General features: G+C 39.9%; 1 protein-coding gene across 1 annotated transcript in view; it reads right to left on the bottom strand.

Moving 5' to 3' along the window:
- Positions 1-15055, bottom strand: part of LOC109922926 (very-long-chain 3-oxoacyl-CoA reductase-A-like) — a 155547-nt gene that overhangs the window by 51218 nt on the left and 89274 nt on the right. The window contains exon 6 of the mRNA XM_048606889.1: positions 5656-5700. Within this exon, the coding sequence (XP_048462846.1) occupies positions 5656-5700 (45 nt within the window). The remainder of the gene's footprint in view (positions 1-5655; positions 5701-15055) is intronic.

The following is a 15055-nucleotide window of genomic DNA, read 5'->3' as shown; positions in this document are numbered from 1 at the left end:
CATGGTTCTCCACCCATAATGCAATCGACAAACATATAGAATTGGACCCCATATACAAACCCATACAGATCAAAACCAGAAATGACACTACCCACCATAACAGACCAGACAGTATAAATCCCAAGCAGAATAGAACAACGTCCCTTCATCAGAGGCCTCACTGATGATGTCAGCTAGCATGGTGATGAAACGTCTGAACGAGAACAAGCCAGCTCGGTGAGCAAGTCAACAACCTCACCCACAACCTGAGCTACAAATCTTGGCTAAAACTTTAAACTCCACCTCTGGACCTAGATCAATAACAAGATGTAGATGGGCAACTTAAAACTCAGTATGGCTGCAGAGGTGCCAAAAATCATCCATCCCCAATTTTAAATGGATTTTGACCAGAGCAAAAGCAACATTAACTAAACGACATAACAATAGCTAATGCCAAAGGATCAAAACTCCTCTGCATTTTAAAGGGTTTAATTATAATTGAAACAAACAAAATATTGCAGGCATTGAAGATCTGAATTAAAAACTGTGCCAGAGAATCTTAGCAGGTCTGACAGGATCTGGAGAGAGAGAAAGCTCACGTTACAATATGAATCTTTGGAACACCTGGGCTCCACAAACAAATTGTACTGAACTCAAAACACAGCTATTTCTTTCTCCACAGTACTGTCAGACTTGCTATGTTTCTCTAGCATTGCTTTTACTAATAATTATATGTTGGGTAAGTCTTGACTTAGTCTGATTCCAACAGCATCAGGACAACTCAAAGCCAAAAAGTGAATTCTATCTAAAAGCTGCACTGTCCTTGAAACTTGTTTGCTGTAAAGATTTCCAAAGTAAATTGGTTTCCAGTCTATAAGCATCATCTTGCTATATTATCAACAACTTTAAAGAAATTCTGCGACTCAGGTCTTCAGCCACATGAAATCATCTGAACGCTACCTTCTGAGTGAAGGAACCATCACTGGACGCTAATACCAGCGAATTGATAATTACACGTTTGGTTTTGATATTCAGAGAAGTAAAACCTTTTTCTTTCGTCTATTTTTCTTGTGGACACAAAGACTGCGCTGGATATGAATGTCTGAACACATTCTTATTTTATCTCTCAGAGAGCGTGTCGCATTCACTTAATTGACTTTACCAAAAGACATTTGGAAAAAAAACACTGCAGCCTTTTTTAAAAGAAAACTACTCTTTACATACGGATGGTAATGAGTTTAGAAAGTTCAAATTACCTCCCTACCCTGTCTGCGTCATATGGCACTACTCCAGGAGTGGTGGAATCATTTAACATTCTTCACAATGGAGAAAAAAAATTAGTCAATTAATCTGCTTGGAAGATGTTTCAACTCTCAACATGGTTGCTACATTTCTAAAATACAGAAACAATGACCAAAAACTACTGAGAAATCTTGCTAGTATTTGTGGCTATAAGACGTTTCTTGGGGTGGTGAAGCATACAAACATTTCGGGGGCCGACAAATTACATCAAAAAATAACAGGTTGCATTCTGCCAGAGAAAAATGTTGAGACAGGTTGTGGCTTTGTACAAGATTATGTAAAACCCCAGGGAAACCCACTTAACATTGCCTCTAAAGCTTGTGACAAAGATGCAGTTCAGAACTCAAATCTTCAACAGAAGAATTTTTTCAGGCATTGCAGAAAATAGTGCACTCAGGCAGACAGAGCAAAGCATCTCGCCTTGTCGTCAATCTGTTGATTAGTTTGTAATGGGGAAGGGGTTTGACTCACTGTATGGTGGGCAAATGTCACCATTTGGCTTAGGAAGCATTTGTAAAGCATCAAAGGTTGCTGCATCAACCCTTTTACCTAAAATGGAGAATCATCACAGAGTTAATAAAGAAACAAACTGGATAACAGTTGTTGCTAGATTTTATCTGAAGTTTTATATATATATAGTTAAGTTGCAGAAGGCAATCAACTAAAATTCTGCATCTCCAATTCATGGAACTAGCCACCAATGGAGTGCAATGCGCTACCATGGTTTGCTCAAAAATGGCTACCATATCTTGGGTCGTATTGATCATCGTGCCATTTATAATCAATGCTTGGTACCTGGCTTATTTAAAGTAAGGACTTAAATTCACGTTAGTCAGCAAGCCAATGACCAACTGGTTACCATCCACTCCAGGGACTGGGGAAGAAAGTTAAAACAGGTCACGTGTTGGAGTGCCTCCATGATTTCACAATCTAGCAATACAGGAATTCAGAAACTATGTCAATGAACCAACAGATTTAGTAGTCAAACATCTGAATTAAAAAAGCCCTACCAATGCTTCTGGTTATGGTTATGGTTGCTGGTTAGCCAGCCAGCTTGGCTGATTAGGGGCAAACCTCTCTGCTGCTGGTAATCTCAGTATCTTCAATTTCATAATCTCTCTCATTCTTAATATAAAAACACACTTACGCAGGTTTTGCAGTCAGTCAGTGGTAGTACACACAACTAACTGGGGGGGGGCCTCAAAGATTGCCAATGGCATCAACAGCCCTTTTGTTGGCAACAGTTTAAAATCTGGCACCAAGTCAAGGAGATGCTCAGGTGTAGAGCAGCAGTGATAGCAGCAAGCAGGGAAATCACAGGTATTCTCAGATTAAACCCGGAAGTTAAAAACACTCCTTTACCTGCAATTTAAAATTCCAGATACAATATCAGTATAAAACAAATTTCAATTCACTATGTTAGAAGTGTGAAATTTATCACTGCAGAATTCTAACATTCCCTGACTGTAAATTATCTTTTCAGGGCTAATGAAGGAGTTCTGCCGTAATTCTGAAGTTACACATCATTCAACAAGATTCAATATTTTTTTAAAAAATAAAAAAGGGTTTTGCAGTGAGACCAAATGTAATACCGGATCTTTTCATTACTTCACTGATAACTTAAGAAATTGCACTCTTGGCAGGACCTCAACAGTGCACCCACTGGAGGGACAAAATCAGTGACAGCAACTTCTGGATTTGCACATTATTCTGCTTAAGCTTATCTCCTGAATTTCGTGTTAGCATTCACTGTCATCACGCTAATGAAACTGACAAGTTACCACCACAATGTCCATACCACTGGCCATTGACTTGCATCGCCAAAGTGCTTCTCAGGATGGATAAGAAACAGAACACATCAAACCACACAAGGAGCTAATTGGTCAGATGTCCAAAAGCTTTGTTAAAGAGGTAAAAAAAATGTATTTAAAAAGGTACAGAGACAGGTATAAAAGAGTAAGAGACATAGGAAAGGGAATTCCTGAACTTCAGGCTTCCAGTTGCCTAGACCCTTTCACCAATGGATGAGAAATTAAAATCAGGGATGCTCAGGAGTCTAGAATTACTGGAGTGTTGATATCTCAAGGTTCTGAGGTAGAAGCAAGCATGGAGGATTTTGGAAAAAATGGATGAGTATTTTAAAATCATTGCTTGGTCTGGTAAAAACATAGGTCAGTAAGTACAGGGCTGACCCAGAGCAGGGCATGGTGTGAGTGAAGACACAAGCAGAGATTTTGATGATCAAATTTGAGGGTAAAATGAGAGACCAGCCAGGCATGGATTGTCACAGTCCAGACTAAAGCTAACAAAGACGCGAATGAGGGCTACAGTACATAAGCAGAGTTTGGGATGATATCAGACGAATTAACTCAACAAAAAACCTGCCTAATCTCGGGCTATTGTCAGGGAGAGAGATAGAGTTGCTACGTAGGAAGTGAAGTTTAGAGCAGGGAGTGAAAAGAATCTCTCCAGTCATACTAATAATTAAAATCGGAAGAAATTTCTATTCATCTGGCTTTGAATTGTTTTACATATCCAGTTTTATAGTTACCACAGGTTTTACTGCCTCTAACCATTCTTGGCTCTCTATTAAGGTGAACGATTAAGAGCCCTCTGAAGTCTTTGACTCACTCACGCACGCATGCACACTCTCTCATGAGTGCCTCCGCGCCCCCCACCCCAAGTATGAGCCTCAACTTGCTTTCACTTGACAGCCCTTAATCCTATTCCCCCTGCTTCCACTCACTCAGTGCTGTCTCTTCCCAGACCTCTTCCTGATGTGCAAACGCACACACTCCGAGTGCACCGCCTTCCAAAGGTCTCTCCCCATACATACTTGGCAGCCCCTCTTCCGAACATCCCTCCTACCGACTCAGTCATGACACCATCACTGTCTGCACCCTCCCCTTTCCAACAGCCTTACAGCAACACCAACCAGCCTTGCAGCCACACAGGTGCCTTCATGGTTAGGCCACTGAGTGAAAACCAGCACCTATTCACGGCAACCAGCCAAGACTGGAGTTGTGCTGCTCGCTCTTCTTATTGTACCCCTCTCCAGCCTCCCGAAGCACCCGGCTCCACCAAAATGTCAGCAATAGACAGCATTGGATGAGTGATGGCAGTCAGGTTCGGGTTGGCACGATGCTCAGTGACGACAGTTGGGGTTCAGATCTGGGTACAATGAGACTCTGCACAACGGAGTTCGTGGATTGCCTGCAGGATAGCCCAGACTTTGGGATCCCCTGGACAAGAGAGCAGCCAAGCTCACTGCTGACCACAGTGAAACAAATAGAGGTCAGAAAATCAGTGCTATGGTCACAATTCCACAAATGATGGGAATTTCTCAGTCCTGATATGTATGTAGAACCTTATTAATGGCAGAACATGGCTGAGAATTGGCTGCCAATAATAGGGAGTTTGAGCCTAAGTTCATACAAAAGTGCAGAAGAAAATAAAGTTAGGTTTAGTAACAATGTTCTTGAAGGATTCATTTCCAATCAGATTTACTAAATAACAGTAATTTTGTAAAAAGTGCACTTTTCTAATAAGTATATAAAGAAAGAACAAGCATGTTGCTTTAATATTAAATTTAATATCCTCCCTCAAAACAGTTCTATTTATGAACAGTGCTCTAACTCAAGACTTCCTAACATGAAAACACATTGTTTACAACTACACCACAACATCAGGAAGACTTAAGACTTTAGGTTTAAAGTTTTTATGTAGTGGTTGAAATTGTACAATAGAGTTAGAATTTTGAAAGCACTTGCAGAAAAAAGAGAGTTGTGAAAGCAGATTCAATTATAAATTTCAAAATTGAACCAGGTAAGCACAAGAGGAAAGTCTTGCAGGGCTACAGGAAAAGCGGAGGAGAATGGAACTAGCTGACTTGCCGTTGCAGACAGCTGGAAAGGACATGCTGTGCCAAATAGTGACCTTCTGTGGTGTGACTATTTTATGGTTCTATAACTTGAGCTGGCAAAGGGATGCAGAAACTGCAAACGGCGAAAATCAACCGGAGGTCTGGACGCTGCTTGAAATCAGTACTGGGTGTTGCATGCGATGAACAAAAAGCAGTTCCTTTTCCATGTGTAGGCTCACAAGTAAAAGTAGCAGTGGTGAGGTGTTGCTAACACTAGGAAACCACACCCTACTTGCATATGTCTGTGGGGAAAGAAATTGAAGAAAAAACTCAGGGGAAGAGGTAACGGGCCATGAAATAACTTGATGTGTCTCCAACTGATAATGCACTGTAATAAGTTCACTGTTAGAACAGAATTTTAACCAATAATGTAGTATAACCCCATCTTTAAACACAATAATCATGTAAAGAATTAAAACTTTTACAGAAATTATTAAATGAACTGGTTTTACCTTACAAACCGACATGATGTTGATATTTAGCATCTTGTTGACAACCTGAGAGAAAGAACATTGATCTGTTAAACTTGTTATTGTAGTAATTCAGCCTCTACATACTCAATGTTACAGCAATGAGGTGGGGGAGACACTTGCACTAACAAGAGATGGACTCTATTTGCTACATAGGACACAGAATACAGAACAGAGCATTCAGCCCAAAGGTCACATACTACATTTATGCTCCATTTGGGCATTCACCCCTTCTTCCTTATCTAAATCTATCCTTTTTCCATTCTTATTCATATGTTTGTCTAACTTCCCCTTAAATGCGATTTTACTTCAAACACTCCTTTTGGTATCAAGTTTCACATGCTCACCACTGTTTGGATAAAAAAATTCTTCTGAATTCTCTTAAATTTTTTGGTGACTAGCTTATATTGGTAAACTTTGGTTACACTATTCCCCGGATGTGGAAGCATTCTCTTTGTTATCAAAACACTCATTGACAATTTGAAATGCTTCCATTAGGTCACCCTTCAGCCTTCCTTTTTCTCCAATGAGACATTATCCAGTCTGTCAATCCTTTCCTGACAGGTATATCCACACATTTTTATTATCATCACTAAATCTCCTGTGCATCCTATCCGGTACTCAATCCTTTTTATAATACTGCAAACAGAAGCATTTGCACTCTTAAGTGTGGTCTAGCAAAGGTTCATCATAGCTTAGGAAAACCTCTCTACTTTTTAATTCTATCCCCCCAGAAACGAAATCAAGTACTTACTTATTTAAATGGCCTTGCTAACTTGTGGTACAGCTTTTAGCAATTAGCATATTTGTTTTGACATCTCTTTGTTCCTCTACCTCACCTCGATTTGTAACTCGAGTCATATTGACTAACCTACTTAGTTTTCTTACAAAGGTAGTAACTCATGCTTGTAGTGAACTTAATCGATTATTCGCAACTTTACTAATGCCCTGCTATACTTTATTGCAGTCCCCCTTAATATCAACTACAGGCATCTCTTGCAATTTGGTGTTTTTAATTCCAAAGTCCAAACTGCTTGCGCAAATTATGAACAGCAGTGATCACAGCAATGAACCTTGCAGACGATCCACTTCTCACTTTCTGCCACTCTGAACAACTAACATTTACTCTCAGCTTTGTCTTGAAGCCAGCGAACAATCCATTCTGCCACCAGTGCTTTATGCACATACATGCCCAAGTCCTTTTGTTCCAGCACATCCTTTAGAGTTGCACTTTTTAGCTAATGTTCTCTCTCCACATTCTTCCTAAGAAAATTAATCATTTTACATTTCTCCACATTGAACTCCACATCTGCTCCCGGTCCACCCACCCCACCAACATGTCTCTGTCCTTTCGGTTTACACCAACTCTTTTATAGTTCACAATGTTCCTAAGCTTTGCATTATCCCCACATTTTGAAACCATGTGGTGTCCATCACAGTCTAGGTTATTAATACATATTAGGAAGAGCAAGGATCCCAACAACACTACAAACCGTCCTCCGGCCTAAAAACACCTATTGACAGCTACTCTTGGTACTGATGCAATTGCTGTCCCTTCTATTCCACAAATTATAACACAGCCCTCAATTCTGTTGTCTGACAATGAATCAATGACTCTTTGAAGTCCACATATAACACATCAACAGCACTGCCCTTATCAACACTCTTGGGTTACCTCTAATTTCCAAGAGTTTTTTGAATAAAGTTAAAAAGCCAAGTCTTTATAGAAACTTCAATTTGATTGTACAAGCTAAAAGAGCAGATGCACTGGAGATTTAGAAATATGAGAATGTGGGCTGCAGCAGCTTGAAGTAAGGGAATTATATGGCCATGTTAACACAGGTATGGCGGAATTTACATGGCTGGTCTAGAAAAAGATACCCAGGATATGACCACCGCAAAGGTGAGAGAATGACAGGTAATAAAGAGGCTAACTGGGTAAAAGCCAGAACGCTAGAGATGCTCCCCTCGGGTCCATCCAGCAGTGGGAAGAACCAAAGGCCTGAAGCAACAGATGTAAGGAAAGAGAATAAAACCTGAAGATCAATGTGGCAACAAATGCAAGTTTTTCTGTTCTGAGTAAGTATGGCTGGTAGAGCCTGTGTTAAACTAGGAATTACAGCTTGAGTTTATAGCATCAAACTTAATAAACCTATTGTAACTTTAACTTGATAAATTAATTTCATAAATAAATCTTGTTGCTCTGTGTTTCTACACCAGCAAAGATAGCAAAGTTTACAAGTGTTCCAAATCCATGCTGACTGTTATATTGTTCTTTGTCTAGATGTTTTTAATTTTTTCCTTTAGTAGGAATTCCATTCTATTTCACACAAATTGTAAGCTGACTGGTTCCTTGGACAATTCTGTTCCCCTTGTTTTAAATATAGGTATTACATTTGTCAGACCTCCCACACTATACCTTGATTATTACACATTTACAAAGTGCTGTAATGCCTATGACATCTCTCCCATAGATCCTTAAATTACGCGCATGTAATCCATCTGGATCACGGGCTTTAGCATCTGAGTTTCAACTTAAATCAACGGAGCCTCTTGTTTTGACTTTCCATGCATTTACCTCATTACAAAAGCATCATGTCTATTTGTTCCATTTCCTCAGTAAACAGTGAAAAGAAATAATGTAATATTTTGACCAGCTACCACTACTAGTGGTATCATCCAGTCTGAGTGTAATAGTCATATTCCTATTTAGCTTCCTTTATTAATGAGGCTGTAAATACTACTGTTATGTTACTTGACAATTTTACAGCTCCTCTTTGCCTTACTAATCATTTTGCTACTCTCCTAATCTCATCATAATATCTCTTATTGTACATTCCTTAACAGTCAACATACTCAAAGTACGAGATAGTAGGAACTGCCGATGCTGGAGTCTGAGATAGCAAGGTGTAGAGCTGGATGAACACAGCAGGGCAGGCAGCATCAGAGGAGCAGGAAAGCTGACGTTTCAGGTCTAGACCCTTCTTCAGAAAAAAAAGGGTCCTTTGAGACAATGGCAACTTATTTTTATATTCATCCAGAGTCCCACTGGTGTTTAGTTTGTTCTTTCCTTTTCAGCAGAATATGTTGTTCCTCCACTCTGATGAACACTATTTTAAGTCTCAATCATTATTTTACATCAATGTTAGTTAATATTGCTGCATATATTAGTTTCCCCTAGTTCTATCTCAGCCCCTCAAAATTCAACTTATCTTCAAATTTCAATCAATTTTTTCTAAGCATGTTGTTGAGTGAGGAACCTAAGTAATAATCTTGAATATTGTGGTGACTAGTTTCCCATATTCACTTCTGTTGAGATCTAGTTCATTCCTGTTTATTAGATCCAATTGCAAATCTTCCTTTAAGCTTTTAACATTGTTTCAGAAAGTTCCACTCCAAGTCATTCAATATTCTGACTCGAAAATATATCGCCTTTCCTTCAGTGTCACTGGGTCAAAATCCTGGAATTCCCTCCCTAGCGGCATCGTGCATCTACCTACACCAAATGGACTGCAGTGGTTCAACACGACAGCTCACCAGCACCTTCTCAAGGGCAACTAGAGCTGGACAATAAATGCTGGGTCCACCAATGAAGCCCACATCCATTGAATGAATAAAAAGAAAGAAGTCCTATGCTCATTGTACAAACTTCATTCTCTTATTACATTCTCTTATAACCTACCTTTTTCTGTCCAATAGCAGGGTAGTCAAAATTCCCATGAACGTCATTTCTTTTTTCCTACTCAATTCGCTGACTTGTTTACATATTTCTTCCCCCACCTCTCTTCTGTTATTAGCTGGCCTGTAGACTACATCTATTAGTGCAAATGAGCCTGGATTATTTACCCCTATTCTATTTTTATTTTGCTGACCCCAAATTGTGCTCCCCTTTCTCAAATACAGCTACTATTTCAACAGGAGGGGAAAAAAACAGCAATAAGCACCAGGGTGTCCAGCCAATGTATTACATGCTATGCACTACTTATGCATCAAGTGAGTCTGTTTAAATGCCCACAGCAACCCTCTCAACCCATCATTAAAAAAGAAAAATCACATCTGGTTACTTCAAAAACACCAAGTTTGCTTTCATTCAGACTTAATTCACCTGCATATTTTGAAAGCTAGTATTCACCAAAACGAGTGTTGCCCTCAGCTCATAGCTGAGCGCCTTTACGTAGAATACAGCACCTCTTCCTGAGGTGCATTTGCTTTTAAGAAAGTATCACTTATCTGTTTCTCAACAACCCTGCCCAAAATGTTAATACCTTCAAAGGGACAGTCATCTGCAAAGTTGGCTACGTTCAATGGATAACGTTCAACGACTATTTTAAAAATATAGTATCCAATGAAATTTAAATGTTCAATAGTAAGCTTAGCATTAGGCTCCGCTATTTACCACATGATCCACAATGCCCATGGCTCTCCTAAAATGCTTTAAATGGACATCAGCAAATTGCTTCCCTCCAGTGTTTCCGAACTGCACCATTTTGTTCAAAAGGTGCAAAAAGCCCTGTTGATGTGATTACATGCACAGCACAGGATAAAATGTAGATTTCGACATCAATGCAAGTCTGCTTGAGAAAGGAAAGATGAACGAAGCGCTTGTAATACAAACTGCATGCCCAATCTTTAGGTTCATGGGACAAAGTGCTGGCAGCATTGAGCAAATGTAAAAAGGTGGCAACCAGGACAGAAAGCAAAAAGGCAGCATAAACTTGGTAATGAGAGAATGAGGGAAAGAGGGTGAAACATAAAAAAAGTTACAAAGTTGCAGATTAAAAAGGTACCATCGTTAGAAACAAAGTAATCCAAGCGACACCAATATATAGTTTTCAGTGATTGTTCGAGCATTTCTCCTCCAGTTGCTCTCCAGTATACCAGCGCACCATAACCACTGCACCAGAACCAATTCATCCTACAATTTCCTGGTTTGTCTCTCAATCCTGGACCTACCCTCCAAAACTGTCTCAACAGAACAAATACTCAATTATTACTATATTGAAATCCAACAGTGTACCTGGGATCTAGACATAACCTTAAACAAACAGATGGCTGCTTTAACAAATTAGTTGCAGAAAGCTCCCCTTGCTAGTTCGCCAATGACATGGGCTTTTCTGTTGAGTAATTATGCCAAATATTAATTCATTGTTTTAGACAAAAAGATCCTGTCTAAATATCTAGAAACTCACAATTTGATGTTGCAGGCTTCCAAACATGTTTAAACACAATGCCTCTATCTACAAAGATTATAACTATCCACCTGTTTTTATTACAAGTCTTATTTCCATCATTTTTGTTCCATTTAATGCAAGTTCTGATGTAGTACATTGTTTCCTTTCCTCGATTGGTGCTTTTTTTGAACATTTTGTTCCTGCTTGCTGTACGTCAACTAATGTGCTCTGAATTGATTCTTCAAAAATTTATGAAAATGATATGAGCCAATTAGGTGCAAATGTGATGTACTTTCAAGTGAAACACAGATGTAACAGAATGAAGGGATTTCTATGAATAGATAAATCAAGCATAGATTAAATATATTTGACATTGAAACATAGATATCTCATCCTTGATGATAGTTTTTGATTCAGTTTTTTATAAAATATAGAATTTGTTTTTTTAAGAAGTGGCTATATGCTCCCAAGGTGAATATGGCCACAATGATCCATCAGTACGTGCATGTTCAGCTGTAATCGAGATGTAAAAAGAACAAAGAACAGTACAGCACAGGAACAGGCCCTTCGGCCCACCAAGACATGCCAACATATGCTGCCTTTCTAAACTAGAAACCCTTTTGCCTCTACATAGTCTGTATCCCTCCACTCCCCGTCTGTTCAGACCTGTCAGGATGCCTCTTAAATGTTGCCAATGTACCTGCCTAAACCACCTCCTCTGGCCGCAGATTCCAGGCACCTACCACCCTGTGCAAAACAAAAACCTGCCTCTCATCTCCTTTAAACTTATCCACTCTTACCTTAAACTGACATCTCCTAATAATTGACATTTCTAGACTGAGGAAAAAAAAGACTGACTAGCCATTCTACCCATGCCTCAGAAGTTTACAAAATTAAAACAGGTTGTCCCTCACCCTTCAACACAAGTGAAAACAAACCAAGTTTGTCCAATCACTCCTCAGAGCCAATACCCTCCAAACCAGGCAACATTCTGGCAAATCATTTCTGTACCCTCTCCAAAGCCTCCACATCCTTCTGGTAGTGTGACAACTAGAACTGTACAAAATATTCCAAATATGGCCTAAAGTTCTATACATCTGCAACGTGACTTGCCAATTTTTGTATTCTATGCCCTGAGCAACGAAGGCAAGCGTGCCATATGCCTTCTTGACCATCATATCCACTCATGTTGCCACTTTCAGGGAACTGTGGACCTGTACGTCTAGATCCTTCTGTATGTTGATGCTACCAAGGGTTCTGCCATTTACTGTGTACTTTACTCTCAGGCAACTAAGACCTGCTCCCTTGCATGTGAATGAATAAAATCTTTCCCTACTTGAACTCCTTAAATTTCACAGGATTTTTCAACTTTCAACAATTGGTTTCGTTGTCAGGATCCATGGGGCTAGTACCAGATCTAATAATATCAGGCTGGCGAATACATTTACTTCATTGCTCACTAGATAATGAGATCAGTATTTCAGGCAGGAAGCTGGTAGGCCAATTTGGGGTTCTGAAACAAAGAAGGATTTTGCAAGTGAAGTAATCAAAGGCAGCGCAGAGTGCAGATCACAGGCTTGTCGTTAAACAGGAGTGGTATTGTTCCTAGAGCAAACCAGGTGAACTAAACTATTAGTGCAAAACAAGAGAATCCCTCATTTCCCACTGGAAATGGTAGAGTAAAATGGGAAGGTCTGCTTCCCACTGAAGTGCAAAAATCTATCAACTGGAAACTTCAGTTATGGCAGACCAAGATCCAAAGTGGAGACTCAAAGGATCACTCAATGAACTTCTGGCGGACACTACAATTTTTAATTAGTAAGAGGATCAAGGGCTGTGGGTATATAGCAGGAAGAGTGGAATTGAGGTTGATTAGATCAGCCATGATTTCATTGAATGGTGGAGTAGAGTCAATGGGCCAAATAACCTACTTCTGCTCCTACGCCTTATCCTCTAAGGACAAGATGGTCATGGTCAAAATTAAGGAAGGCTGGGACATTTCAGGGACCCCAGACAGACACAAGGAATAGTGAGGAAGCAGTCAAGAGAGAAAGAAAAGGACTCTTATGTCAGTGCTACCTAAGAATGGGTCAGTCAGAAAAAAAAAATTGGACAGAGCCAAACTAACCCAGGAAAGGGAAAACATGAAGAGATGTGAAGAACATCATTTCTGGCTCACCCACCAGGAGGAACAGACATGATTATATCAGTTCTGTCCCTTTTCAATGGTAAACTTGCCCCCATACAGCCAAGACATAGACAGTTGCCCAATCCAAATAATCCTGGTCAAGACCTGATCAATGACCAAACATATGTATTTCATCCTGGATAACAGAAGAGGATAGAATATACTTTATTGTTAGCAACTGATATTAAAAGAAATGGGTATCCCCAGGCCCAGTCAAGAGAGTTTCGTAAACAAGTGGAAGAAATCAAAGAGATTCACAATATGCATTAAGAAAAAAAAATCAAAATCTCATAATTGTTAGGCACAGAGTGATAATTCAGCCCATTGTGCTTGCACCAACTCTCCGAATGATCATTTATGCCATTCTCCCATCCTTGTCTTTGTATTTAATAATCACGTAGTGCCTTCTTGAATGCCTCAACTGAACCTGCCGCCACATTTCCAGGCTGTACCCTCCAGGTTCGAACCACTCGACATGTGAAGAAGTTTTTTTCACTTTACTTCCTCTGCACATCACTTTAAATCTGTGCCCTCTCTTTCTTGATCCTTTCCGAGCATTAACATTTTCTCCTGTTTCCTCCACACTGTGATGATTAATGCAAAGTTACAACCAGGTCTCTCGACTCATGCACACCTTTAGGAGAGCACCTTTTTTTTTGTCATTTATTTACCTTCTACCAAAATGCATCACTCTACACTTCTCCACAAGGAAATTCACCTGCTACCTTTACGCCTTCAACAACTAATCAATGCCCTTTTCAAAGTTCCAAACTGTCCTTCTCACAGATTATGTTTCAAGTTTTGTTCCGCTTCAAATTTTGAAAGTGTCCATTGAACTCTCAAGTTAAATGAGATTCCTCCTCATCCTTCTAAACTCCATTGAGTACAGATCAGAGTCCTCAACTGTTCCTTATATGACAAGCCCTTCATTCCCACGATCACCGTTTTGGACACCCCTCCAAAGCCAGCACATCCTTCTGTAGATACAGGGCCCAAAACTGCTCAATATTCCAAATGCAGTCAAACCAGAGCTTTATGCAGCCTCAACAGTACATCCCTGTAATGTATACTTGCCCTCTCAAAATGCAAGTCCAAGGGAAGAGCAATACAGCATGTTGGCTCATGACCTTATAAATACATATTGAGTCTATCCAAGTGGAGGGGAAAATGGGGAGGGTTCCCAAGCAGCAATGGTATGAACTCCCAACCCCAAGTGTGAGGGGGCCTCTTAATGACCATGTGAATTTTGTGTCAAATTACAACATTACACTACCTGCTCCTGGAAGACCCTGAAACTCAGCGGCAATTCTGCTGCAACAGCACTGGTCTGCGATGTTTCTGTATTTTTGCCACTTGAGGGTGCTGTTACACACAAATTCTCATCCGAATTCCCTTCAGAATAAAGTTCAGCTCAATGAGCATAACAGCCAGTTTGCAAAGAAAGCACCGAATTAGGCATTGATTTTTGCAATTGCTTCTGCTGCCCTTGCTGTCTTTAAGCACTGATGTCTGCCCCAATGCCGCCTCTGCAGACTAATGGAACAAGTTAAGAGATCAAGGTGAACTGTTGATAGGATGGGTAAGTTTTTTTTATAAAATTCTTTTACAGGATGTCAGCACCTCCATTTGTTGCTTCTGCTTAATTCCCCTACATAGCAAAAAGCCAACAAAAGGGAGACAAGTTGGTCTGTTATACATAGTGTAAAGTTCTGTGGTTCAACTTTTACGAAGCTGTTGTACATTTCAATTGCAAACTGCTTTAAAGAACAGTGCATCTAGACTTTCTTTTGATGCAAAGTGTGTTTGCACTGATACAATTCAGGCCTAATTCAGTCAATTCAGGCTGACAGCTGTTTTGCCTTTGTTTTTGAACTGGAGGGGAAGATAGGGTGGTCATGGCCTGCAATCATGAGTCAAAGTGTAGGAGGGTAGGATGCTAGTTTCTACTGGAGGAGTTTCCAAGAAAATACTCCAGAGTGCTCAGTAATTCTCTAATTATAACTAGAACGCAACCAACACAGCC

This window comes from Rhincodon typus, chromosome 17 (assembly GCF_021869965.1).
Source record: "Rhincodon typus isolate 14 chromosome 17, sRhiTyp1.1, whole genome shotgun sequence".
NCBI classification, from domain to species: domain Eukaryota; kingdom Metazoa; phylum Chordata; class Chondrichthyes; order Orectolobiformes; family Rhincodontidae; genus Rhincodon; species Rhincodon typus.
This window is presented reverse-complemented; position numbering and strand designations above follow the sequence as displayed.